A 24671-nucleotide genomic window follows, 5' to 3' on the forward strand; every position below is an offset into this window, starting at 1 on the left:
GAGGTACAAGAAAATGCTCGTGGTTTTCCGTATTGACCCGTGTATCTCGAGTCACGAGCCAATCAAGAAACACTGAGTCAATGTCTTCGGCTGTTGGTCACGCGGGCGAAGCCGGGGATATCGACTTCCCCAAGACTAAGACAAGAAAAAGTCTTTACCTGATCTGGATCCCAATGTTCATGGATGCCACCTCCCCCAGTTTCTGAAGCAGGTGAGTGGAGTTAGCGGCTGTGTTTTGCTTATCCAGGTGCCATTTACTTTAACCCTTTTGTCTGCCGACCGATTTAAAGTAGTACACTACGCGATAACTCTATTCTCTTATATCTCCGTCATCGCATCAATTCCAATTTTTGAACCTCTTCCAAATTGTAACGTATTCACTGCAATTATCGAAACTCATCAACATTGGACTACTCTGTTTGACTGTAATCGGCCGAGACTTTGTATTCGTGGCCTTTTGCCCGTGACGACAAACAAACTTTACTTTTCAAACGGGCTCCCTATCAAACGATCCTCTTCAACAAATTTGGGGCTGAACTCATCATCCCAAAAGTTCCCAAAAAATGATTTGCCTTTCCAAAGCAGACGAATCTTTCTACCAGCGCTTGACTTGGAATCAAGCTCCTTCTCCTCTGGCAGCCATGAATACCACGCGCCAGGATCTCAATGGCATCTCCAACCTCCGCGAGCATGTTGATGCTGGGCAGGATGACGGAAGTGGAGGCACGAGTGGAAGTCTATTGAATTCACATGATGAAAGTAATCAAGCGGGGAGTCATCCTACAGAGCCCTTCCTGGGCTCTGAAAAGGATGCGGGACGACTGTCCCGTATCTCGGGTATGTCAAAAATCTCATGATTATTCCTTGTCATAATCCACATATCAGTTTCATTCCAATACTAACTTACCCAGGACTGTCCTCGTATCTCAAGACGGTAGATGGTGGTGATGACCAAATCCGTCTTCATCGAGGCACCCTCTCGTCATGTGCCTCGCACATCTGGAGCTGGACCGTCTGGGTCCTCTCTGTTCTTGTTGTCTCGACGATCATCTCATCCTGGAACTCCCCTGCCTCTGCGCCTGCTGCCATGACTTCAACCCCCAAGGCCCATGAGTCGATTCCTGTTCAGGTCTCGCCTCTCCGCAAGCGAAGCACCTGCGAGACTGGAGGTGTCAACAAGGCTGAATACAACACTCCTCTCCATGTTGGAGCCTTGTTCATCATCCTGTGCGTTTCGACGCTTGCTTGCGCTTTCCCTATCATGGCTACCAAGTTCCCAGGTCTGAGGATTCCGACTCGTTTCTTCTTTGCTGTACGCCATTTCGGCACTGGCGTGCTGATTGCTACGGCTTTTGTCCATTTGCTCCCCACTGCTTTCATCTCTCTCGGGGACCCTTGCCTGAGCAGCTTCTGGAACCAGGACTACCCTGCCATGCCTGGTGCTATTGCTCTTGCTGCCATTTTCCTTGTCACTGTTATTGAGATGGTCTTTCACCCATCTCGCCATGTTTCACCTGCTGAGATCACGTCTGGAACCGACAACGATGCCAAGAATGGCAACTCTAACAGTGGTGGGTGCATGGGAGGCACAGGCATGCTCCCCATCCGGGATATGGGACCTATTCGTGGACGATCCTCCAGCATTGGCCAGGGACTCTCTGTCTTGAACAGCAGAGATGAACGATTGGGGAATCTGGATGAAGAAGCTTGCGAAGATGACGACAACGCCCAATCTGGAAGAAAGAACCTCGAGGAGACGAGCCTCGAGGCTGTACAGATGCCAAGCTTGACCCCAGAGCAGCAGCAACGTAAGGAGCTCCTCCAGTGTGTCTTGCTCGAGCTTGGTATTCTCTTCCATAGTGTCTTTATCGGCATGGCGCTCAGCGTTTCGATTGGCAACGAATTCATTATTCTGCTCATTGCCATTATCTTTCACCGTAAGTTGGCATACCATGTTGGCGGTTTTGAACTTGGACTGACACGATTGTAGAAACCTTTGAAGGATTGGCTCTAGGCTCTCGAATCGCCTCCGTCAAGTGGCCTCAAGGCAAGATGCAGCCTTGGTTCATGGCCCTTGCCTATGGATGCACGTAAGTATTGAAGCTACCATTCGTACTGTATCGTCCACTAACATTAGCATCAGTACTCCTCTGGGGCAAGCTATCGGCCTTGCTACCCACACACTCTACAGCCCCAACTCCGAAATTGGCCTCATTGTTGTTGGTGTCATGAATGCCATTTCGGCTGGACTTCTCACCTTTGCCTCGCTGGTTGAGCTTCTTTCTCAAGACTTCCTCAGTGACGAAAGCTGGCGATTCCTCCGCGGTCGTAAGCGTATCTATGCTTGCCTTTTGGTGTTCTTCGGGGCTTTCTTCATGAGTCTCGTGGGTGCTTGGGCCTAATCGGCTTACTGGTCTACTCGAACCTGACTTGCGTGCTTGATGCTTCAAGAATGCCATGTTAGGATACGATCATTTGTGATCATGGCCCTTGCCGGTTGTATGGCCGAATTCTTGGTAATATTATCGATCCTTTCTGCATACATCCGTTCAGGGCCCTTCTTTTCTCTTCTTTTCTTGGCTGATAGTGATTGGTTTATTGTAAAGCCGGATACATTATCATCTCTGCCAAGGTTCGCTTCTGTTCCAACGACCGTGCTGCCCTTTTTACCCTACTAGAGTAATATCTAAGTAGGTTCGTGGAGTACAAACCACCCTCCTTATATGTATGCTACAAAAGAAAAAACAAACATCTTGGCTATATGCCATATTGTCTAGGCTGTCAGGATTGTCTTGGATTGAGCTTAAAATACACACACTCATTTGAACAAACCACGATGGTAATTATTCTCTCAAAACAACAACACGACGTGACTCAAAACTGCATCGTAAAATTTGTATTTGCGTGTTGACCAAGCTATCATGAGACAGTATTCTTATCAACAATACCCCGAGCAAACTCTCCAAAAGTGAGGTGCTGCTTGATATCCACTTCTTCACCCAAATTAGGCTGAGTAAACACCGCCAACGTGTTACGAGCGATCTTTCCATCACTAACACTAGCTCTTACGCCCCTGACAAAGTGAGGTACAGCCTTGAAGCGACCAGCAGTAATACGCTCAAGAGCCTCACCAGTCTGAAAAGCGATGCAATCGCGAGGAATCTTGACCTGAACTGTCTCGCCTGTACGAGACTTGATGTACAGACCAGCTGAAGGATCAGGGGATGAGGGAAGCTCATCAAGGGGTGGAAGAGAAGCACCATTCAAGTTTGTGACTTCCGGTACAGCAGGACTTGTCTTGTGCTCGTCGATAAACATCGCTGATGTAAGTCCAGTTAAGCATCCATGGTCCAAATGCGTAGCACACCAATCATCCTCATCACCGCCATTGGCAGCGGGGTCATTTTCTTGAGGGTAATAATGCAGCAGACGAGCCTTGGTGGTGCTAGAAGTGCTGACAACGTGCTCTAGGTATCCATCCGGATAACCTGGGATATCCTCTTGCGCAAAGCGATCGCAAGCGCGCGCAACAAGGACAGCCACGTCAATGATGAGGCGGCATAGCGAGGTGACAGAGGGCTTGAAGCCTGGAAGGACATTCTCTGGTGGCCATACATTGGGGGCAAGATATTCGGGGAATGTGTCGATGGAGAATTCTTCAGTTGGTTTGGCGCATTCAAGAGATGGGTCGATGTAGAATGCGCAGTTGGCGTAGTATGAGCCCTTGAAGGTATCGACTTGACCATTTTTGAGAGTCTCTTTTCCGAGGGACCAGCCAGTTAGATATTTAGCTCTGGCGTTTTCAAGCTTCTCTTGACTTGTGTTAGTGAGGGTTGTTTACTAGTATCATGACAACTTACCAAGTTCTTCCTTGGGGAGGTTGCCGAGGTATGAGGCGTAGGAGAGAGCTTGGTGTCTAAGTTCGGGGAATTCTTTGGGAACGTCTTTTACGACGAGAATTCCGAGAGAATCAGGACCAAAGGCTTCTTTGAGGGTTTCAAACGGAACGTTGCCTATGAATTGTTAGACTGTGCTGTTTTATAAGGCGAGAGAGATTCATCATGACAGCGGCGCTATCATGAATCTGAGAGGTACGTACCATCCTTGAGGTCCTGAAGAGACACAGAGACAGCATGAGCTTGGGCAACCATTTTGACTGAGATACAACAATCAATGACTCAACTTATACGACAGATAAAAAAAATAAATGGAGTCAGAGAATTATTCTCATCTTTTATTTCTTTTTCTCTTACAGAGGTTACCGTGAGTTGCGGGGGAGGATCGATTACATAACCAATCACCTTCCCGAACAGCTCAGTTCCCGTAGTGGAGCTCGCCGTATCCCGGCGTTGACCGTCGGCCCTAGACAGCCTCAAACCTGCCTGTAACCAATTCATCAAGCTAAACCTCGAATATCCGATCATGGTTAAGCCATTGACATTCAAAGGCGACAAGAAAGTCAAGAAGCGCAAGCGAACAGACCCCGAGAAATCTCAACGCGATGGCGTAGACGACGAAGCTGGGCAGTTGCAAAAGACGGGCGAAGATGCAGAGAATGACGACAGTTGGGTTTCTGCTGAGGCAGCGACTGATGTTGTTGGGCCGATCATGATTGTTTTACCGACGGATGAACCGTCGGCGCTGGCGTGTGATACGACTGGGAAGGTGTTCACGATTCCGATTGAGAATATCATTGATGGGAATCCTACGACGGCGGAACCGCATGATGTGCGACAAGTCTGGGTCGCGAATCGCGTTGCTGGAACAGAGAACTTTCGCTTCAAAGGCCATCACGGAAGGTAAATTAATACCCTCATCTACAATTACACCCCGTAGCTAATGCGCAGCCCAGATACCTCTCCTGCGACAAAATCGGTCTCCTCTCAGCCACCTCCGAAGCCGTATCCCCCCTCGAATCCTTCAACGTAATCCCCACCGGCGACACACCCGGAACCTTCCAACTACAAACCCTGCGCGACACATTCCTCACCATAAAAGCACCCAGCAAAGCCTCCTCCAAAGCCGTAGACGTGCGCGGCGACGCAGACACTATCTCGTTCGACACAACGTTTCGGATAAGAATGCAGGCGCGGTTCAAGCCCAAGTTGCGCGCGTCAAAGGAGGAAAAGGCGTTGGCGAAGATTAGTCGGAGGGAGTTGGAGGAGGCGGCGGGGAGGAGACTGGATGAGGATGAGGTTAGGAAGTTGAAGAGGGCGAGGAGGGAGGGCGATTATCATGAGGCGTTGTTGGAGATTAAGGTGAAGAGTAAGCATGATAAGTTTAGTTGAGGGTACAAAGGTCATGGAAGAAAGACAATGGGGATATCCGTGGTTCAAAATCAGAGACTGCTGTGAGTATTGATGCCTACGGTTTCTGGTGCTTTCGGCTAACGCCTTGTCTTAGCAAAGGCCACCAACAGCTGGCTCAACATTCATGAATTCAAAAGTTAGGCGGACATGGATGGCTGGGTCGAGGGAGACTACTGCTCGTACTTGAAAACAGATAAAGTGTGCTTTGGTCGAAGCTTATGCAGCCAAACACTTACATCGAATAATACATAATGAAATTGCATCTTCAACAAAAGACACCGTCCCTTCATGATTCGGGGGGCAATTCTGAACCAACTGAAATGAGCGTATTACCTCTCAGTAACATGTCCTCAACTAAGATATGCCAAAACATACACTCTGCCGTATCTAATTTGATCGCTATATTGTTTGTCTATTTTATTTTCATCAATTCTATCAATTGGGTCTCCAAGCCTTGACATTTCCGTCCTCACCGGCAGTATACACAACATGAGCCTCGTCAAAGAAGCAGAAAGACCTCACAATCTCCTCCCCATGAGCACCAGGCAAGCCAACACTGTTCTCCCGATCCAGCGCCCATCCCTCACCATTGGGATTCTTAGCAAGAAAGACAAGCTCAAATCCTTGTTTACTACATAACGTCAGCATCAGTTTCACAAAAGGGGGAGTGTAGTCTTACTCTTGAGCTCCAGCACCGAGAATAGCTCCGCTACCATCCATCTTGGGCGTAATATCAGCGACGTACTGACATCCCAGAACAGATCTCATATCGCCAAAGTCCTGTACAGCATCACCGTTTGCGCGCTCCTCGCTAACATCATAAAGTGCACAGCGCTCATCATGAGAGAGAGCAGCAACCTCTGTCGCTGAGAGCCATGCAGCGCGGTGAATAGAAGCGTCTACGTTGCAGGTCTGCACTGTGAGATCGTCTTCATCTGCAACGCGGGTGTCGTAAACGTTGACGAGACCGTCTGTTGAGCCGGAGAGGAGAAGAGCTGGGTTGGAGGGGTTGAAGGATAGGTCTGTTACGTCGTCGCTGTGGACTTCTTGGTAGTGTGCTTTGGATGATGGTGTTGAGCGGACGTCCCTGGGATTGTTAGAGGGGAGCTTTGAGTGGCAAGGAGGGAGTCTACCAGAGATGGATTGATGCTGTGTGGTTTTGGAGTTCTGTTCCTACGGCGATAGTCTGTGTATCAAGACTACAAGCCATAGATAGAATAGGGGCTTGGCTAGCTACACTCACAATCAGCAACTCTCCTACCCATGACTTCATTCGAATCCACAACTTGCCTTGAAACTGCACAACATTCGCACCCTGTCTCAAATCCCACACACCAACAGTTCCATTCTCACCAGCGGTACACACAACCGAAGCATTGCTATCAAACACCCGCAACGTGGTCAAGTTGCCATGCTGGGTGGGCAGACGACGCTGAGGACCTGCTGAGAGACGAGCTGGGTCGAGAACAGAGAGGAACTGGTCTGATGAAATAGAAGCGAGACCAACAGATGTCCTGTGTATGTCGAGGACGTATACGTCTCTGCCGAGGGAGAGGCCGTCGGCGCAGTTGAGTGAGTACATGATGGCTATGATGAGTGTTAGTGAGATTGAGGATGGGATGTGAAGAATTTGATGAGTTCTTGGTATCGTCAAGTGTAACAGCCCGGAGATTGAAACCAGGAAATTGGAATATGTTTGTAAACTCACCTTGAATAGTTAAATTATATCACTATTATTCTTAAGTAGGTATTTGTCCAAGTCTGATGATATTGAGACCCAAATATTGAAGATTGAAGTCTTCAAAGTCCCACTTTTCGTTGTGAATCGCGGCCTCGATAACTGAATATTGCCCAACTTTGGGTTCAGATGCCCAGAGTTACAGACCAGACTCGCAAGAAATCAATTACATGTCGTCGATACTGACAGATTCTTTATATTCTACGTCTAGAAGTTTCATATTATCGTTAGTCACTCAAAGTACATTTGCTGTACTATGTGTTTAATAGTCACGCCTAAACGAGGACAACCCATGATGCTAGCATATCTGATCTTACATATATTTTACAATTATTATCTATCGCTCATATTTGGTACAGAGCTCCATCTATCGTCAAGAATACGAAAAAACCAATCGCAACAGCAATTGCCAATTCCAAGGAGAAGAGTTCTTGTTTCACCTCCTCCCCTATAACGCCAAATTCATCTATTTCCTCTCCGTTGTTTTGGGGGTATTTCCTTTTTCCATCCTATTCATCTTTGTTCATTTTTCATCACGAACGATCGTTGGAGCTGTGAAGACGTCGCTCGTTAACTCCGCGGAACGCTCGCTTGCCTACCTCGTAGCTGCTGATCATGATAGCGCATGCTGGAGCAACCTTGAGGGTTCGTGGGATCCATCCCTTCCATAGTCCTGAGGCTCCTTCGGTCTTGAAGATGTGCCAGAGGAGGCGTACCATACTGCGCTCCTCGGGGGCTGCTACTGCGCTGGCACTGCTTTGTTTGGCCTTTTTGGAGCTGTCTTGGTAGATCTGTGTTCGTGTCTTTCCGACGTCGAAAGGTGTTGTGACGAACGAGGCGAACGCCCCTGATAGAGCACCAGCTGTAAAGGCATCCACGAAGGTTTCGGTGTGGTTCTCCTGTACCTGCGATCTCCTCCTTGCTTCAGACAGATCCTCCTCGAATGGTAATGAGTGGCCATGGCGTTGCTCACGATAATCCGTCAGTCTTGATCGTATCGACTCGTATCCCCACCAGTAGAGACCTGAGAAAGGGACATCTCGCCAAAGGGTCAATGTCAAGCCTCTCCATAATGCAGTATATCCATGCGATCCCACCATCTCCTTCACACTCTCGAAGGCTTCCACAAGGTGATTTGTTGTCGATGCTCCATGAGCGGCCTGCATTCGTGTCTTGACAAGTTCGATCGGGCTCACGGCGGTGGCTGCTAGGACACGCGCAGCTGATCCAGCAGTCAAAGGTGCCGATGTATCGGAAAAGTGCGAAAACGGACTCTTCGGGTTAAATCGCAAATAATCGTAACCAGTAAAGTAGATGATATTCGAAGGAACTGCCATGACGAGTGTGGGCGATAATCCTCGCCAGAGAGTTGTAACGCCCTCGTTGCGGGCAATCTTTCGCAGACCGTCAAAAGTAGAGCTGAAGGTTCGGCGTTGTACCTCTTCGACGGCACATTCGGCGGGTGCTGGAGGCGCGACGATACCGTCTATCCTAGGCGCAGCGAGACAGAATTCGGCGTTGCCACCGGAGAAAAAGACTTCGCGACAGCAGGATGTGATACCGAGTTCGGCGGTTTGGGCGGGGGAGAGCGAGGTGGTAGTAATTGCGAGTTTAGAGAAATCGACGGTCGATCGAGGAGCCTTTTGCGACTGGAGTCGCACGCGGACGACATCGAGGGGTGTAACTGTGCAACAGTAATGAGCATAAACCTGATACAGGATGAAAAGAGAGACATACCAAGCAATGACGTTAATAAACTGCCCGACATGGCCGACACCATCTTTTGCGTCGCTGTGATATCAACAACTCCATTATTGCTGCTCCCAGCTCCCGCCGCCGGTATTGATTTACTCCCACTGAGGATATCCCTCCCGTCGTTGGGGCCCGTCGGCTCGGCATCCATCATATGGCGTAGCGAAAACTCGTCATCGGCTTGGAGGGGGTTCTGGTGGTGATTGTGGTGGTCGTAGCCACTGGGGCGATTTGTGCCGGCAGTGGCCATTTTTGGGGTAATTCGAGTATATACTATTCTCTTCAGTTCATGGTCGAGCAATTGGTGATGAGAACCGGATCAAAGTCTGATGAAAAAGAAGAGTACTGGAATCTCAGGGAGAAAGAAGGAGAAGAAGGTATGTGTTGGGTTGTCGAGATAAGGAAAGGCAAGCTGAGGTGTCGATGACGATGACTCGATGGTAGCGGTTTTTGGTGGAGAGGTTTCGCAGGAGTGGCGATCTAACGGTAGAGAAAAAAGCACCCTTTTGTCCCTGAACAAAACAATCGATGATACGTTATGTTTGCGACGCTGAGATTTTTTTTTTTTTAGAGTTCCGTTCTGGAATTTGAATGCCGAAAGCTGATTGATAAGGTGTCTTTGCTGTGGAATAAAAAAGAAAAAGACAGACTCTCCGGATGAAATCCCCGAGGCCGGCCGGAGTAGGAGAAAACGATTCGGTCTGTCGGTCGGTCGGCTAGTATCGCACTCGATCAAATTGCGCTTTAGTAGTGCGACCCAGAAAGAGGAGAAGTCAATTACCGATGCTCTCTTAGTATTTCATAGATGTTCTGTATAGTTTGCTCTTTATTTTACTTATCGCATTCACGTCTTACCAAGCAAATAAACAAAAAATTATGGCGATATCGCCCCCCAAATGTTTTGCTAGGCCCGGGGTCGGAGCATCGGGGATTGGTACACAAAAAAAACGGTTTGCGCCCTGTGAGGTACGTACCGTGAGTATGCGGTCATTTTAGCTGTCACCTGCTTCCCTGGGCTTTCTGAGAGCCGCAGATTTCCGTAGCATGATGTCACGGAGGGTTTTGATTGGTTCCATGCATATCTCTTGGACAAAAGGGTTGTTAGAGCTTCAGCGAGCTCTGTAAGTGGCGCAGGGACCAAGACGTTGTGAAGAGCAAAATAATAAATAAATCGAATCTCAGGCCCCTTGATACGAGAAATCTAATGATGCTATTTGTTTGAAACCATAATCTGTTATAATGGTATCTTCTAAAGACAAGCAGAAGATCTTGTGAGAGTGTAACGTTAAGCACACCTGGCTGCTGATCGTTTTGATAAGATTATCAATCTCTTATTATCAATCTCCCTCCCAAGCATTATCTACTCCTTTCCAACAAACTCAAGCACTGCCTTCACAAACCCTTCAGGATTCTCCTCTGCAATCCAGTGTCCACTCTCAGGCACCGAAGCAACACTAAAAGTGCCCTTTTCATGAACTTCCCCCATCATCTGCTCGGCCATCTCACTGAACTGATTCATCCCGCCATTAAGCCCCAACGCCCTCACTTTACATTTTCCATTCTTGGCAACCCACTCACGATTCTCTTCTGAATCTGTCCCAAACTCTCTATAGATATTAAAACCACAGCGGAGAGCACCGGGGCGACTAAACATTTTGACATAGTAGTTCAAGTCCTCTTGGGCAATTGCTGATGAGTTGTACGAGTATTTGTCGTAGAAGTGGCCGAGGTAGATCTCCTCCCTGCCTGAGACGAGAGCTTCGGGGAGATCGAGAACTTGGTGGAACCAGAAGTGGAAATGCTGAACACCGTGTATTTTCCATGTGTCCTCGTGGGCTTGAGTTCCTGGGAGGGGACATTCCCCCCAGATGACAGATGCTGTACGGTCGGAGTATCGTGAGGCAAAGGTATATGCTATCATACCGCCAATATCATGCCCGACAATGTGGACTGAATCTTTGATAGAGAGATGGTCAAGAAGCTGCAAGATATCTGACGCCATGACGGTCTTGGTGAAGCCTGTCTGAGTTCTGTGCGAGTATCCAGCTCCACGGTAATCTGGGGTGATCACCCGATATCTAAGAACTGTGAGTATCTAGGAATTCTTTCGACCCATATTGCTTACCCAGCTGAGGAGATAGGGCCGATGACTTTTCGAAACTGATACGAAGTCTGAGGGAAACCATGAATCAAGACCACAACGCCTTTCTCATTCCCATCAGGCTTGGTATCAGTATAAGCGATGCTCACACCATTGTCGATAGGGGCAGTATAGAAGGCACGGTCCATCCTGATAGGCTTTATAGTAAGGTTTTAAATAAATATGTTTTTATGTTTCTTTCAGTCGTGAGCTATCTCTTTCGCGCGCCCACTTCGAGATCTTATACCGTATATGAGACGACGTTGGCATGACGCTTGATGACGCTGAAGACTTGAGATTACCAAGCGATCGTTTAGAAATTCACGAGCAAGTACATTAAGCAAAGATAATTACACCAATCAATAGCCGGTATTCGGTCAAAAGTGGTTTCGAGATATCTTGGTAGACTGGCTTTGAAGTTGAAGATGATTTTAACGTTCTACCACTATGGGGTGATAGGTATGCAGAGAACTCTACTCACTTCCACTACATTGAGTTGTTCAGTTAACGTTCAGGAATAAGAATATATGAAAATATCTTAATTCTACTAAAGCCCAATTCAGATACTAATTCTATCCAAGAGCAAAGACGTGGGCGCAAACTGTAACACCATCAGTTATAGGGTATGTAAATAAGCATCAAGAAATCTAGTTGCATGATGTTCAATGCCACTGCCACCACAACGGGTCCGATATGCTCTGCATAGATGCTTGAGATGATTCGAATGAGTGAATGGCCTGGTAATTTTACTAAATTCACTTTCAAACCGCACTCAATATCGTTCTGTGTTGATCAACGTTTGGATTTGTAATGCCCATTCACCGTCTCTTGACCACACTAACCTAATCCATCCACCGTAATCGATCGCCCACTATGACTCGGCCGGCGAACCACAGCATTCTATTCGTGCTCTTTGCATCATCCATCACGACTTATCATCGACCACCTTCAAATCCAACCCCTGTCCCTAATCAATCTCCCTCATCCTCACTTGACTCAATCGGCGAACGTTTGCTCTTTATAGCCTCAACGTGATAATGAATTTATTGTAATGAATAACCTACTGCTTCTAAGATAAACTTCGGACATAACGGACAAGAGAGCATCATGACATCAAACACAAACGAGCTCGACTCGGAACTCGAGTCTTTCCGACAGAAATGGATCTCAGATCTAAGAACGAGGAGTGAACACCCAGAAACTGTTGAGGCTCCGGCTGGACCCTCAAGACGACCTCATCATGGTCCTATCTCATCGTTGCCACACAAGCATGTACCTGCGCCAGCGGATGACGGTGACGATGATTATGTTCAAAGCCGTGCTTTCGATCAAGATGAGCCTGTAGCTCAAGCACCGCAGGATGTTCATCATGATCGGAAGGGAAAGAAACTCGTTTCTGCCCTGGATCATTTTGAGGAGGCGATGCATAAGGAGGAACAGGGTAATATGGGCGATAGTCTCAAGCTCTACCGCAAGGCTTACAGAGTATGTGATTTCAATTCTGCTTATTCGAAACCCTACTAACGCACCTACAGCTTGACAATGGTGTTGATCGGAGATATCGTGAGAAGCATTTCCCCCAAAAGACAGCCCCGCGACCTGTCTCACCTACAGCTACTAAAGCATCAGCACCAGAGGCTCCTCAACCGCCCAAGTCGGAAGAGGTTGTAGAAGCAAAGCCTCTACCTATAGGTGAACTCATCGCCAGCTTCTCCGGGTTGAAAATCGAGCCTGCCCCTCCTCCTATCGAGGGCATGCCCGAGCCACCCTGTCCTGTGGCCGATCTTCCTGATGAGATCCTCATTCACATCCTCCGCGACGTTGCAATCACAGATGTCGGAGACTTCGCCCGCTTATCCCGAGTGTGCAAGCGTCTCGCGTACCTTGTTGCTTCAGAGCAGCGCATCTGGCGCCGTGTAGCTCTTGGTCCAGAAGTTGGTTTCAGCTCACAGATCTACCGTTTCGAAAAGGGCGTCGAGTGGGACGAACTGCCAGAGGAGGAACAAGAAGGCCCTGAGATTCAGGATGGTTTCGTAATCAGCCCCTCTGAGCTTGCACAGCGGAAGCGCGACGCCAACATTGCTTTCACAGAGTCTCTTATACCCTCTGTATACCCAACCTGGAAGCAGCTTTTCCGCTCACGACCACGAATTCGTTTCAATGGCTGCTATATCTCCACAGTCAACTATGTTCGTACTGGACAAGCCTCAACTAATCAGCCTACGTGGGGCAGTCCCATTCATATCGTTACATACTATCGATACCTCCGTTTCTTCCGTGATGGTACACTCATCAGCCTTCTCAGCACTGCCGAACCCGCAGATGTCGTGCACCACATGACTCGCGAGGAGCTCAACGTCCACCGCGGCGTTGCACAGCCCCATCTCCCCTCCGCCGTCATGGCTCTCGCTCTTCGCGGTCGCTGGCGCCTGTCCACCGCTGCTGACCGCGATGAAGGCTCTGATACAGACCGACCCGGTCCAGCGATTGGAAAGCATGATCGAGACCGTGATCCAGAAGGTGATGTCTTTATTGAGACCGAGGGCGTAGGATCCAAGTACATGTATCGCATGGACCTCTCTATGCGAAGTGCTGGCAAGGAGTCCCGTAACAACAAACTTATCTGGCGTGGCTTCTACAGCTACAATAAGTTGACGGATGACTGGGGTGAGTTTGGCTTGAAGAACGACAAGCCATTCTTCTTTAGTCGCGTCAAGAGTTATGGGTTTGGGGAATAACAGATTACAGAGCTGGCCAAAGAGACATGCTGAAGGACATTGCTTTGGTCTGCTTTTGGAAGCATAGATTACAAGCATATGAGTATATGAGTTCAATCCCTGCCATAGAAGAGTAAATACATCGGGTGCCTTCACATCTGAATCACACATGTCCATGGCGAATGGGACATTTCCAAGCATTCATTCTCAGAGACTGATCTGTATGGTCATTGATACGTAAATTTGTAATATACTGGAATGCCATCATCGTGACATTTCAGGCTTTAACTCTTTTATAGATCCTTCAGCAACATCCAACTTCGTCCCTTCCATCAAATGGCCCCTAAATCTGTCCTAAAAACATGAAGATGCAAGATAGATTAAGCATCTTCCTAACCGTAGTGCCCAAACCAGAAACGCCTTCATCGCTGGCCGAAGAATCTGGCATGCCAAGTAGAAAGAAAATTTTCGTAGGAATGTAATGCCATCAATGATATTTCCAAAAGATGTGCAGATGCTGTAATGCTGAGAGCATCCAAGTGACAAAGTAAATGAGTGAGGAACGCTTATGCGCAAAATCAGGCGAGCGTCGTCGCCGGGTATCAATTCGCAAATGAAGTTTTGCGTGAAATAGGAGACACTTTTGATCGAGTATTTAACCGCGTCAAAAGCTCAAATATCCAGAATCCCTCATCTGCCCACGCTACCGAATTCTCTTTCCATCCAAGAACTTGGGACTGTGTCCCTCGTAATACTGATTATTGTATTGGTTCTGGTACTGCATGGCCTTGCGTGCTTCATAATCCGCCTTTTCGTCCTCATCAAGACTGAATGCCTTCTTAAGCCATCCAAATGCACTCTTCTTCTTCTTAACTCGCTTTCCTCCGGCCTGGGTAGTAGCTCGTGAAGTAACAGTAGCGGCATCATCGTAGGTCGCTGTTGTGACACTACTGAGAGTACTCATACCGCCCATTCGAGAAGGCTGGTTACGTTGATGACCTTGGAAATATCCTGAGGGGCGATATTGGACATCTGCTGGGCCGGCAGTATGAGGTCTCTGCTGTAGAGGAGAATGAGGCGATGCACGGACAGGAATCGTATTATGATAGAACTGGTGATGCTCGGAGTGAGGTGAAGGCATCACAGGGACATGGGATTGAGTTGATGAGAAGTCTGCATGTGAGATTGCTCGGGGAAGTCGATGAGGCTGCTGTACTTCGAGATCGGAGCCAAGGGTGTAATCGGGCGCATGAGATCTGGCCGTACGGGGTGCTGTATTAGAGGGAGATGGGCGGCTGGGTGGCGGCTCGGCGTAGGTGCGTGGAGGGATGTGAATCGACTCAGGTGGATTCTTCTTCAATGAGACTCGTTGCCGCAATGAGGTCCGCTTCTGCAGTCCCATTGCATCCTGAACAGTCTGGGTGAGCGTTCGTCTGAGAGTCTGTTCCTCAACTTCTTCGGGAGCAGGGATATGTATAGTAGAAGGTGTTATAGTTCGTCTTTGACTCGTTTCTTCGAAACGAGGCGTCTCAGGGCCTGGAGCCACAGGAGCTGCGGCGGATTTTGGGGTGTAGACCTTGGGTTGAAGGATATATAAAGGCCCATCGTCGAAACCGCTATTTGCATCACTGTTATCAGGTTCCTCCCTCTCTGGCTGTTTTGCATCCCCTGCAACAGACGCCCTGGGAGTAGACGCGCCAGATGAAGGGGATGTAGTACTAAGGTTGGGTCCAGAAGATGAGGGTGACACGCTTGCGCTGATATTGGGCCTAGGTGAAGAAGTCGAGACGCTTAGGTTCGGGGAAGGTTTAAAGCTCGCGCGTTGGTACGTCGTAGGTGGTAGTAGGGGTGTGCCTCCAGGAAGAGGGAAATCACTGAGAGTATTCACTTCGGGATCGTCTTGCGTCATGTGGGATGCACGATGACTCTCACCACTACGAATGCTGGCCACGGGCGTAAGCGATTTCGTATTGGATCTTGTCGACGGAGAGTCGACTTGAGCAGGCTCTTCAGACTTTGGCTCGTCGACCGGGATAGTGAACGGAGGGATGGTTGCCTTTCAACACGTTAGCACAGGAAAGAAACAAGGCTGAAACCAACTTACCCAGGTCTTGCGGCTAACCTCGCCAGCCGTCTTCTCCATTTCAGCCACGATAGTCATGAGTTTTATAACCAATCCGTTCAGATCCTGTGCCTGATTGTTCAAGTCGTCGAAAGTGTTGAGCCAGCCATCAGCGTTGCCCTTCATAGCCCGATAAATACTGTCCAGATCAGGCTCGGACTCTGGCCATTTAATATTCTTATGTTCATTGAGCCATTCCATAAAGGCTTCACTAGAACGAAGTCCAGCATCAATATCGTCGTCCCATTGCTTCATGGCAGCATTCGTTCGAGCCAGGATATGGTCGATCCTCTCATTCCCGGCAAGAATCTTTGCTCTGAAGGTCCGATCTTCAAGCATGTTTTCAAAGGCTTGTCTGTTGGCCATGGGAAGCTGAAGAAGAGCGATGCGTTCTGTGAGATCCTTGTGAGCCTGCGCAAAGTCTTCAAGCATCACCTCGAGAAACTCATCAACCTCATCAATATGACCTTGAAGAATGGTTACGACTTGACCATTATCGGCAGCCAAACTATTGAGCAAGAGGTATACACCAAATGTAATTTGTGAGATGAGTTTGTACATCTCATGCTGTTGCTGTCCAGGTCGATAACGCCATAAGGTGTCGAATGGTTCGTCCTCAGCAGCCTGTTCTAATAATCTTCCCCGACGACCTTGTGCATCAAGTTCTCTCAATTTAGGTTTACCGGGTCCTTCGGTCTCGGATGTGACCTCGTCCAGAGATTCGGCAAAGGCATCCTGTAAAGACGGGATAGGGTGTGTCGGAATGGATTGGTTCGGCGCTCTATATGATCTATAACTGTCGGACGAAAACCGGCGGTCGACCTCTGAGCCTCCAATGTCATGTTCTGAAGCGTCGTTCCCATCGTCGGATGTTGGCACAAGGACGATTCGCAGCTCACCCCCGTCATACGTTAACGGTTGAAGCTGGCTGGCGGCCATGGTGGCGGTGCCACTGCCCGAAATAGACACTTGTGACGAAGGCCTAATGGCCGAGGTCATCATGGAGGCGGCGGATGTGAGTGGCTACAGGTGAGAAACGGCAAGCCTCCTAAAAGGGATGTTTGGGAAGCACAAAGGCGCGTAGCCAAGGAGAAGGCGTTGGAAACGTCGATACGACTCGAATCGAGAATGAGGTTGGGCGAATATGCGCGTAAGACGATGTGGTACAGCGTGAGATATCGAGGAACGAGTGGAAGTAGTTGGAGACAAAGGAGGGGGCTGAATCTATCGCATCGTGGAAGCGCCGCCAAGAGCCAAAATTCAGGCGACAGAGACAGCCATGGCACCAAAAAAAATATGAGTCACGGTATTGAAGTCGAGTCGAATGGTGTAACAATAGCGATACAACGGTTATTAGTCGAGTGAGATGGTCAAGGTTGGACGTTGAATCGCAAAGCTAAGTAGAGATCTGCGGGAGAGAGTGGGAGCTGGAAAGAGGTCGCAGCTCTATCTGTAGCGCGGGTCTTCAAAGGGGAGAGATCATCAGCTGATCAGATCAGGGACTGGGACCTAAAGCTACAAAAGGCCGCCCAGAGCCAAGCGTAATTGTTGCTGTTGGCTGCCGAAGGGGGTTCAGGTTGACAATCCGGGGTAGGCGTACTGTAGAGTCCACAAAAAGAAGCGCTGAAGGGTCCGCTACAGCGAGGATAGACGTTATTGAAAGGTAATTAATTATGTGAAGTCGAGATGAAGGGGATAAAACGAAGACCATCTCATGAATCGGTCGATGCGATATGTCCTTCTCATCTGTGATTCACTGAAGCTACCTTCCTTACCTAGGTAGGTTACCATTCTGTCTGGGCTTCGCCTCCTTCTCCATCATTAGCCTGTGACCAGTAACAAATCCTGTCTTGTCTTGCTTGTCTTGTCTTGTGCTGTTCCCGTGTCTCTGGGCCCCCCCTGACTCTGAACCACGCCAGCAGCGGCCACCCATCAACAACGGGGTCGGGTACTCTTGGCGAACAGCGCAACCACTAGCAGCCGCTAAAGTCCAGGTACCATCGCGCCGCTCCTTGCCAGTTCCTGGCCAGGCCTTGACGCCCCTGAAAAAAAGGCCCCGGGATTGGCCCACTACAACAGTAGGGGCTCTACTGGACTGGGCTGCAGTTGGGCTCTGAGTGGATTGACTGGATATTTTTGATATGAGATTTTGCAATTGGAAGATTCGCCGATGGGAATATTAATTGCACTGAATCTATTAATTGTCGATGACCCAATCACTCAAGGCAAAGAGGTTGAACACGATGAACATTATCTTCTGCGGCTAGTTCAAGCCCGAAGTGGGCGGCTGAAAGTCTTCATGGAATCCGCGGAATAGACTCAACGTGTACCTGGCTAACGCTCGTAGTGGTTAATGCTGTTGCCACATGATAAGTAAACATGGTATTTGCAATCACGACAAGAAATGAGTTCCCTTACTCATGTATTATTAAAGTCGCAGAGGGAAATATCAGGGAAATACACGGAGTTATTGGCAGCAAGGCTCTGTTTTCAATTTGCAGCCCTACAGGACAACGTCGGTGCGTTGGGCAAACCTGATCAACACGGAAATCGCAGCAAGCCCAAACCAGCGCCGATCAATAGTTCTAGACCTCAAGACCTCCCACTTTCCCTTCTTACCAAGCCTTTTTGGCTTGCAGAAGCTGGCGTGGCCCTTCAACGGGCGGCTTATAATAGCCACGCTGCTACAGACAGAACAAAACAAAGACAGGCCAATCAGTTGGACAACCTCAAGACAATGAGACCCATTTGCATACCTCGATATTCGTAGCTTAACGCGCTTCGCCCTATCGACAATGTCGCCATCCCGCCAAGCCGATCAAAAGGCTAATTTTCTGGTCTATCATTGTAAAGCGCCTGACAATTGCAGACATTGAAATTGCCTCGTTAAAGTCACGATATGAACGGAGTCTGCAACACGATTTACCTTTCCTGGCCGATTCTAGTTCAGGGGCACGCATCTAAGGCCCCATGTTGCGTGTTACGCTGGTCGGGCCCCTCAGCCAATAACTCGACTCTAAACGGGGGAACTGCAAAAGTTGAATGATTTGGTGGATACAGCGCCTCAAAGGTCTCGCGATTCGATCTTTGATATAGCCATTGGATATCTCATCGGGGGAGGATTGCAGCTATCGACGTAGACCTGAGGAATGCTGAAGGATCATAGGTCTCAGCCATAAAGACACAACCCTACCAAGGCTGCAAAGGCAAGGGTCCTGCAGAATGCACGGCTCATCAACTGGACCAGCGTCCGGGAAGAAGCAATTCCATTCAGCTGGAGACCTTCGGGAATTGCTGCCCACTCAATATCAAACTCAAAAAACTCAATCGCTGACCGACATTCCTGTTGAGTCTCTCCCACGGTAATAACTCGAAGAAGAATTTCTTGGGTTATGCTTGTTCAGGGGCTTGACCCTCATGGCCTCGTATCAGATATACAAGAGCAATTAACCTCCACTCGAAATCATGAATTTCCTGTTATCGGCAGTTTAATAGAGTTCAGTGGCAAGCGCTAAAGGCTTTGTCCGTTGTCAAGCTGTGAATCTGACGGGAGCTTCCGTTTACAGTAAACAACTTCATCTCATATCTGATAAATGATACACGAGATAACAGGCTGAATCTCTGCGACAGCTGGATGTATGCATCCGTAACTGAATCATGGAGTATGCTTGGAGTCTTAAAACTGCTGAGAAAGATGTGATATCTGTCCCCATCTCAAGATCAAAACGCCACAGGAGACTTTCCGGGACAAATCACAAGAACGCAACGTGGAGCTATTTTAGGCACATTCTTCTCATCTTCACTAATCCTTCCCAAGTCACTTACTCTTTGTGGAGTCTGGAGTTGTCTTATGAGCCAAGCCACATGCTTAACTAGAGCTGCGCCATCTACTATGGCTTCCATCAGCAGACGAACATAGCACCAGATACCACAACCTCCGAATATCTCGGAGAGTGAATACACGGAGTAATAACAAAGTTAAGATTTAAGATTGGCGACATCTGCAAGATTCTGAAAGCGTAATTTTATATAAATTTCCCAAGTGAAGCTTTTCATGGCGATGACTGCCCAATCAGGCAAAACCTCCATCTCATCATAAGCCACGTCCCTTTCGGCTGGGAAAAATATCATCACCTCAGCTACAGCTGAACGCACGCAGGGTCCTACACCCAACACAACATAATCGTCATTCGTTTCTCCTTACACCGAAATAAAAATAAAAATGGCCCCCAAGAACCCCTTTAGGTTCGGCCACGATCTCTGGGATCCTTCCAATCGCTTCGAAACATCCTGGCTCTTGAGCCCGTGGCTTCTCTTCGCCTTCCGTGCTGTCATCAGCATATACGCTTTCGTTACGCGATTCTTCATCATCGGGTGGCAATGCACGCACGAAGAACTCGGCGGTTGTAGGGATGTTGGCAGGTCCTTCAGCTACTTCACCATCTTGACGTACTGGGGCATCGCTTTCTACTTTGCTGTCGCGGCGGTTCATACCGCCACGTACGCACTTCGAGGCCGGTCATTGCTCGATGGTCTCCCGCGACCGCTGCAGGCGCTTCATGCGCTGTTCTACTCGACCATCGTCACGTACCCGTTCCTCGTGACGATCGTCTATTGGGTCGTTTTGTATAAAGGGCCTTGGTTCCCTGAGGAGTTCAACGCCTGGAGCAACATCAGCCAGCATGGCTTGAACAGCCTGTTTGCACTTTTCGAAATTATCATCCCCCGAACGAACCCCCCTCAATGGGTGCACATCGCGTGGTTGATCTTCATTCTTGCGCTGTACCTTGCCCTTGCGTACCTCACCCACGCGACGCAGGGGTTCTACGTATACAACTTCCTGGATTATCAAGATGTGGGTGGACGAGGCATTGTTGCAGGATACATTCTGGGCATAGCGGTCGGAATTGTCATCATCTTTTGCATTGTCTGGGGTATCATCTGGGTTCGACGATGGTTGACGGAGACGAAGCTTGGTATGGATGGCAAGTTTGCACAGCAGCCGGCCGACACCAACGATATTGAGCTGGCTTCTTCTGGTAACAAGTACGCTATTGGAAACCACCCCGAAGCACAGGACAGGGTGTATTGAGCTTGTCTATCATAATTGTTGGGAACATGGAGTGTTGGAGAGCCATGTAAGGCGTTATATGTGGGCATTTTCTAATTAACCAGAGCGACCTTCAAGGATACCCTTTACCAGAACATGCGATATCACAAAGCGGTGTTAGTTAGTAATAGTTAATGACTTTAATAAAACCCTCACAAGATATGCGAGACACGAAGCAAATTGTGCATGATCAGGTCCGACCTAAACAGTATTTTGAGCCTCATGTTTTCTTACTCATAGCCATCCAAATAATTCACTATCTTTGAGCCCTATGCTAGTAATAGTATCACAGTATATGTACAACGCCCATGCATCCGTCACGCCGTTACTTCTGAAAAAACTCCGTCTAGCACTTAACCAAAATACCACGTCGCTTCTCGGACTCACGAATCTCAAACATGACCTGGATGCCAACGAACAAACAAGAGCACGCTGTAACAAGGAAAATAAGCCCTGTTTGTGTTTGTGTTAGTGATGTGCTTCCACAGAGTCTCGATGTGCCACATACCTGACCAGTCATGCAAAATGCTCTGGATGATGCTCTGCAAACCGTCCAGCCCAACAGCAAAGCCAACCAAGTTGGCTGAAATCATCATGAGCACGTTACCCACGCTGCCTACACAGCAGAGCATACGGTATGCTGTTGGTCGGTCCTCCCACTTGCTCTTGGGGAAGATTGCCGCCGCAGTCCACTCCGGTATCATGAACAGAACAATCAGCCAGCCCCAGATCAGTAGGCGGAGCTGAATGTCGTGCCAAAGTGCCACGAACGTGAATACAAGCAGGAATGTCACAATGGACCGCACAGTGGACCGCCAGTTACGGAACGATGAGCCGCCTAAGGGAATGTAGATGTACCTGATCAACCAGCGGTTATACGAACGGTGCCATGCTCTCCAGAAGAGCTGTGTGCTGTAGTTGTTGCTCACACAACGAACCATGTTTTCAGGCGGATCAATCCCATCAACCAATGACCAAAGTCGGAACATACGCCAAGGGATCAGAAGCTTCAGCCAGATGATATGGAGGTTCATGAAGGACAGCATTGACAATTGTGCTGCCGTATACGAACTCCAATCAGGCTTTCCCTTGCTGATCGCACCAACCCAGTCATAATGCAGAATGACCTCCATTGACAGCAAAACCAAGAGGAAGCGGATGCCATATCGGATTGTTCGGCTTGTTTCGATGCTGGCAGCTCGGTACTTCGACTGTGAGATGTAGTCATTGAATGTGAGGATAGGTCCTGTCAAGTAGAGCGGCGCATAGATGGCATATGCCACATAGTTACGGAAGGTGAAGTCTCGAGGCTCTGCAGAGATGCTGACGCGATCTCTCTCGGAGAGGTTTGCTGGGTCCAATTGCTTCTTCTATAAGCATCAGAGCATGATCAGAAATAATTCCCAACTCCTAAGCAATATGACGACTTACCTCGAGCGCATTAGAGTTGCCACGATCAATACTCCAGTAGTAGTCCAAGTTGAAGCTGATAAGACGTAGAATGGTGATGTTGAAGAGAACCTCCCAGCGTGCTAAAATTCCCTGGAATGTGCCATCCATGCGAGCTCCCAAGTTCATCAAATCCGAGTTGAGGAGTCTCATCTTGTTCTTATACAGACCCATTTGTGGGGGTGAAATGAAGCTAAATAGAACTCGGAACCGCCATCCTTCAGTCAATTCGTTGGCGAACAGGATCGCAATGTTGAAGATCCAAGTAGCAGCCGGAACATATCGTCGAGGAAGCTTGGTCGCAAGCTGGAAATTGGTCCAGAGGATGAAGAAGATCTTGAACGCAGAAAGTCCGTGTAGAGCGAACAAGAATATGAATGCGAATAAGAAATCGAATGATGCTCGCTGGTCTAATCGGTTGCGTCCTCCCTGGCTTCGCTCAGGCAATGGCTTGTACTTGTTCCAAAGCTTCCTCAGCAGCGGGTGGAAAAGAAGAAGAGAGCCCATGTAAGGCATATTCTCGCGGAACACACCATATTGCGCATCGGAAACGTCGATCTGTCGTCCAGGAATCCAGCCCGGGGATAGCCATCGCTTAAATTTGGGGTATCGAGGATCAGTTTCTGGTCTTTGTTAGCTTGGGGTCGCACAAAAAGTAGCGGTAGAGATATACCTCGAGAGACATCGTATGTGATCCAGAACATGTAGGGAATGGCCACAGCAAAGACGACATAGTAAAGGTAGAACTCGGGCGTCTTCCATTTCGACGGTTGCGCTCTGCTCCGCTCCTTCGCTGCAGAGTCCTTTTTTATGCTCGGATCTAATCGCGCTTCGATAACGTTCTGGTAGGGGGTAGAAGAGGCCGTAGTGAATCGTGTGTCGAGAGTATCATGGTCGTAAAGACTGCTCAAGAAAGCTAGAGGACCCATGATGGTGGCTGTTCAGGGTCAATGCAACGAACTGCTTAGCGCATGGCGGAATACGTAGAAGAAGAGTAATTGCAACAAAGCGACAGAAATGAATTGATGCGAAAAAGTGAGCGCGAGAAGAGATAAAAGCAAGTCGCACGTCTAGAGAAATTGATGCAGTCGTGGCCTTCGTGGGGTGCGTAACATGGAGCTAGTGGTGTTGAGAAAAAGGGACCTCCCACCGATCCGAGGCACGGTTCAAGGTGGGCTGCTCTCCACTCAGTGGCTGCAGGGGGTTGGAGCTCCAAGGGGCGGCCCTTGAAAAACGAAATAGGGAGACTGTCACTCGTCCGCTTGGCATTTGAGTGGGGACTTGATCTAACATTAGAACTCGGTTTAATATAAAACTGAATCTAGACGACGTTTGAAGATGAAAATAATTATATTACTACATTCGTCGTTGTTCATAAGCAGTATCGTGACGGTGTTTGGACGAGGATTATTATTCAAGATTGGGAGCAAGTTTAGGGTAGGCGGCTCGAAAAAAGGCAACCATCTGGGAGCTGAATGTTGCAGGCCACAATGGCACAATGCAAGCTCATGAATATGTCTGACTACAAACATGCTGCCACAAAAGCAGTGATACTGTCTTTAGTGTAAGGGAAAGATATGATTTTTTGGTCTTCATTCTGTAGTTCTGCGTCTCCTGTGTTTTCAATTCACGATCAAGTATCCAGTTATCTCAGGAGCTGCACTTTGCAAACAGCCCCAACCAACAAGCATTTATGTATACACAGTTTTTCTATAACGAGTTCACCGATGTATCACTGAAATTGATGCACATTGGATTTCAATCATGGTGTTTGGCTATTACGATAAATTCACCTGGGAGTTTATCCGTCAGAGGATTCGAATATCTGAACTATTACCAATTTGAATTAAGGAAGGCAATCATCCTGAAGATATGCTGTAAGAACTGTAGGAAGATCGCCCTAGGACTTACTAAACTGTACGGAAGGTTGCCACAGCTATTCTGCTCTGGCTGACGTAGTTGCTGATGCCTATACTGAGCCTCCGGCCCACGATAAAGTCAGAGTCTAGGACTATGATATTGAATTACACGACACGATTAGTATGCTAGAGCAACACACAAACCGTCACACTCGGAACTTTAGCATGGTACGATGGGTTAGAATACTAGAGTGCAGCTTGAAAATGACTCTGGCAAACTTCCATGCCCATCATGTGCCAACTGGCAAATCACAACATTTAGTAACGATCAGCAAGGAGATAAAGGAAGAGAGCATAGAGTTGAGGCTCTTCTTGGGGTTATAAGTATGTGTTGATCTGGTTGCTGGACTAGCCTTCCGTTGTTATCATTTAATAGTAAATTGAAACTTATTGAATAAATCCCATCTCAACTCAA

The 24671-nt window shown here is 48.3% G+C and overlaps 10 protein-coding genes across 10 annotated transcripts; 4 read left to right on the forward strand and 6 right to left on the reverse strand.

Moving 5' to 3' along the window:
• Positions 1-278: 278 nt before the first annotated feature.
• Positions 279-2870, forward strand: FOBCDRAFT_318732 (ZIP zinc transporter-domain-containing protein). The gene is made up of 4 exons (XM_031178324.3): positions 279-837; positions 912-1937; positions 1991-2090; positions 2144-2870. Exons 1-4 carry the CDS (start codon positions 564-566, stop codon positions 2400-2402), a joined length of 1659 nt encoding a protein of 552 aa, XP_031044211.2. The 5' UTR covers positions 279-563; the 3' UTR covers positions 2403-2870.
• FOBCDRAFT_159930 (uncharacterized protein) lies at positions 2871-4198 on the reverse strand. Its single transcript, XM_031178323.3, has 3 exons — positions 4100-4198; positions 3861-4013; positions 2871-3812 (listed from the first exon to the last, which is right to left on the reverse strand). Exons 1-3 carry the CDS (start codon positions 4149-4151, stop codon positions 2920-2922), a joined length of 1098 nt encoding a protein of 365 aa, XP_031044210.2. The 5' UTR covers positions 4152-4198; the 3' UTR covers positions 2871-2919.
• A 169-nt stretch (positions 4199-4367) lies between these two features.
• FOBCDRAFT_32251 (FRG1-like family-domain-containing protein) lies at positions 4368-5374 on the forward strand. The gene is made up of 2 exons (XM_031178320.3): positions 4368-4799; positions 4853-5374. The coding sequence occupies exons 1-2, from the start codon at positions 4423-4425 to the stop codon at positions 5286-5288; spliced, it is 813 nt and encodes a 270-aa protein (XP_031044207.2). The 5' UTR covers positions 4368-4422; the 3' UTR covers positions 5289-5374.
• Positions 5375-5658: 284 nt separating this feature from the next.
• On the reverse strand, positions 5659-7086 carry FOBCDRAFT_221876 (WD40-repeat-containing domain protein). Its single transcript, XM_059609588.1, has 5 exons — positions 7018-7086; positions 6600-6896; positions 6443-6542; positions 5989-6396; positions 5659-5940 (listed from the first exon to the last, which is right to left on the reverse strand). The coding sequence occupies exons 2-5, from the start codon at positions 6889-6891 to the stop codon at positions 5745-5747; spliced, it is 996 nt and encodes a 331-aa protein (XP_059464732.1). The 5' UTR covers positions 6892-6896; positions 7018-7086; the 3' UTR covers positions 5659-5744.
• Positions 7087-7343: 257 nt separating this feature from the next.
• On the reverse strand, positions 7344-9428 carry FOBCDRAFT_221878 (mitochondrial carrier domain-containing protein). The gene is made up of 2 exons (XM_031178317.3): positions 8785-9428; positions 7344-8731 (listed from the first exon to the last, which is right to left on the reverse strand). Exons 1-2 carry the CDS (start codon positions 9047-9049, stop codon positions 7581-7583), a joined length of 1416 nt encoding a protein of 471 aa, XP_031044204.1. The 5' UTR covers positions 9050-9428; the 3' UTR covers positions 7344-7580.
• A 613-nt stretch (positions 9429-10041) lies between these two features.
• On the reverse strand, positions 10042-11088 carry FOBCDRAFT_318736 (Alpha/Beta hydrolase protein; the record flags this gene model as incomplete). Its single annotated transcript, XM_031178316.3, has 2 exons — positions 10042-10877; positions 10925-11088. The coding sequence occupies 2 exons, from the start codon at positions 11086-11088 to the stop codon at positions 10160-10162; spliced, it is 882 nt and encodes a 293-aa protein (XP_031044203.2). The 3' UTR covers positions 10042-10159.
• Positions 11089-11868: 780 nt separating this feature from the next.
• FOBCDRAFT_159936 (uncharacterized protein) lies at positions 11869-13819 on the forward strand. Its single transcript, XM_054704295.2, has 2 exons — positions 11869-12424; positions 12475-13819. Exons 1-2 carry the CDS (start codon positions 12047-12049, stop codon positions 13675-13677), a joined length of 1581 nt encoding a protein of 526 aa, XP_054560270.1. The 5' UTR covers positions 11869-12046; the 3' UTR covers positions 13678-13819.
• Positions 13820-13882: 63 nt separating this feature from the next.
• FOBCDRAFT_32264 (uncharacterized protein) lies at positions 13883-17199 on the reverse strand. The gene is made up of 2 exons (XM_031178312.3): positions 15761-17199; positions 13883-15712 (listed from the first exon to the last, which is right to left on the reverse strand). Exons 1-2 carry the CDS (start codon positions 16778-16780, stop codon positions 14360-14362), a joined length of 2373 nt encoding a protein of 790 aa, XP_031044199.3. The 5' UTR covers positions 16781-17199; the 3' UTR covers positions 13883-14359.
• Positions 17200-19696: 2497 nt separating this feature from the next.
• Positions 19697-21050, forward strand: FOBCDRAFT_221883 (uncharacterized protein). Its single transcript, XM_031178311.3, has one exon. The coding sequence runs from the start codon at positions 20001-20003 to the stop codon at positions 20868-20870; it is 870 nt and encodes a 289-aa protein (XP_031044198.1). The 5' UTR covers positions 19697-20000; the 3' UTR covers positions 20871-21050.
• A 21-nt stretch (positions 21051-21071) lies between these two features.
• Positions 21072-23524, reverse strand: FOBCDRAFT_221884 (MBOAT, membrane-bound O-acyltransferase family-domain-containing protein). The gene is made up of 4 exons (XM_031178309.3): positions 23011-23524; positions 22320-22960; positions 21397-22258; positions 21072-21341 (listed from the first exon to the last, which is right to left on the reverse strand). The coding sequence occupies exons 1-4, from the start codon at positions 23264-23266 to the stop codon at positions 21235-21237; spliced, it is 1866 nt and encodes a 621-aa protein (XP_031044196.2). The 5' UTR covers positions 23267-23524; the 3' UTR covers positions 21072-21234.
• Positions 23525-24671: the final 1147 nt, after the last annotated feature.

The sequence above is a fragment of the Fusarium oxysporum genome, chromosome IV (genome assembly GCF_013085055.1).
Source record: "Fusarium oxysporum Fo47 chromosome IV, complete sequence".
NCBI lineage: Eukaryota > Fungi > Ascomycota > Sordariomycetes > Hypocreales > Nectriaceae > Fusarium > Fusarium oxysporum.

Excerpts from the sequence above, each read along its gene's own strand:
- FOBCDRAFT_318732 (XM_031178324.3), top strand. The coding sequence starts at position 564 with ATGATTTGCCTTTCCAAAGCAGACGAATCTTTCTACCAGCGCTTGACT. Across the intron at positions 838-911 it reads ACGACTGTCCCGTATCTCGG|GACTGTCCTCGTATCTCAAG; the intron begins GTATGTCAAAAA and ends TAACTTACCCAG. Across the intron at positions 2,091-2,143 it reads GCCCTTGCCTATGGATGCAC|TACTCCTCTGGGGCAAGCTA; the intron begins GTAAGTATTGAA and ends CATTAGCATCAG.
- FOBCDRAFT_159930 (XM_031178323.3), bottom strand. The coding sequence starts at position 4,151 with ATGGTTGCCCAAGCTCATGCTGTCTCTGTGTCTCTTCAGGACCTCAAG. Across the intron at positions 4,014-4,099 it reads TCTTCAGGACCTCAAGGATG|GCAACGTTCCGTTTGAAACC; the intron begins GTACGTACCTCT and ends AACAATTCATAG. Across the intron at positions 3,813-3,860 it reads CCTCCCCAAGGAAGAACTTG|AGAAGCTTGAAAACGCCAGA; the intron begins GTAAGTTGTCAT and ends ACACAAGTCAAG.
- FOBCDRAFT_32251 (XM_031178320.3), top strand. The coding sequence starts at position 4,423 with ATGGTTAAGCCATTGACATTCAAAGGCGACAAGAAAGTCAAGAAGCGC. Across the intron at positions 4,800-4,852 it reads TTCAAAGGCCATCACGGAAG|ATACCTCTCCTGCGACAAAA; the intron begins GTAAATTAATAC and ends TGCGCAGCCCAG.
- FOBCDRAFT_221876 (XM_059609588.1), bottom strand. The coding sequence starts at position 6,891 with ATGTACTCACTCAACTGCGCCGACGGCCTCTCCCTCGGCAGAGACGTA. Across the intron at positions 6,397-6,442 it reads ACAGCATCAATCCATCTCTG|GGACGTCCGCTCAACACCAT; the intron begins GTAGACTCCCTC and ends TAACAATCCCAG. Across the intron at positions 5,941-5,988 it reads CTCGGTGCTGGAGCTCAAGA|TAAACAAGGATTTGAGCTTG; the intron begins GTAAGACTACAC and ends GACGTTATGTAG.
- FOBCDRAFT_221878 (XM_031178317.3), bottom strand. The coding sequence starts at position 9,049 with ATGGCCACTGCCGGCACAAATCGCCCCAGTGGCTACGACCACCACAAT. Across the intron at positions 8,732-8,784 it reads TTTATTAACGTCATTGCTTG|TTACACCCCTCGATGTCGTC; the intron begins GTATGTCTCTCT and ends ACTGTTGCACAG.
- FOBCDRAFT_159936 (XM_054704295.2), top strand. The coding sequence starts at position 12,047 with ATGACATCAAACACAAACGAGCTCGACTCGGAACTCGAGTCTTTCCGA. Across the intron at positions 12,425-12,474 it reads TCTACCGCAAGGCTTACAGA|CTTGACAATGGTGTTGATCG; the intron begins GTATGTGATTTC and ends ACGCACCTACAG.
- FOBCDRAFT_32264 (XM_031178312.3), bottom strand. The coding sequence starts at position 16,780 with ATGATGACCTCGGCCATTAGGCCTTCGTCACAAGTGTCTATTTCGGGC. Across the intron at positions 15,713-15,760 it reads AGGTTAGCCGCAAGACCTGG|GCAACCATCCCTCCGTTCAC; the intron begins GTAAGTTGGTTT and ends ACGTGTTGAAAG.
- FOBCDRAFT_221883 (XM_031178311.3), top strand. The coding sequence starts at position 20,001 with ATGGCCCCCAAGAACCCCTTTAGGTTCGGCCACGATCTCTGGGATCCT.
- FOBCDRAFT_221884 (XM_031178309.3), bottom strand. The coding sequence starts at position 23,266 with ATGGGTCCTCTAGCTTTCTTGAGCAGTCTTTACGACCATGATACTCTC. Across the intron at positions 22,961-23,010 it reads CACATACGATGTCTCTCGAG|AAACTGATCCTCGATACCCC; the intron begins GTATATCTCTAC and ends AACAAAGACCAG. Across the intron at positions 21,342-21,396 it reads CATTTTGCATGACTGGTCAG|GGCTTATTTTCCTTGTTACA; the intron begins GTATGTGGCACA and ends AAACACAAACAG.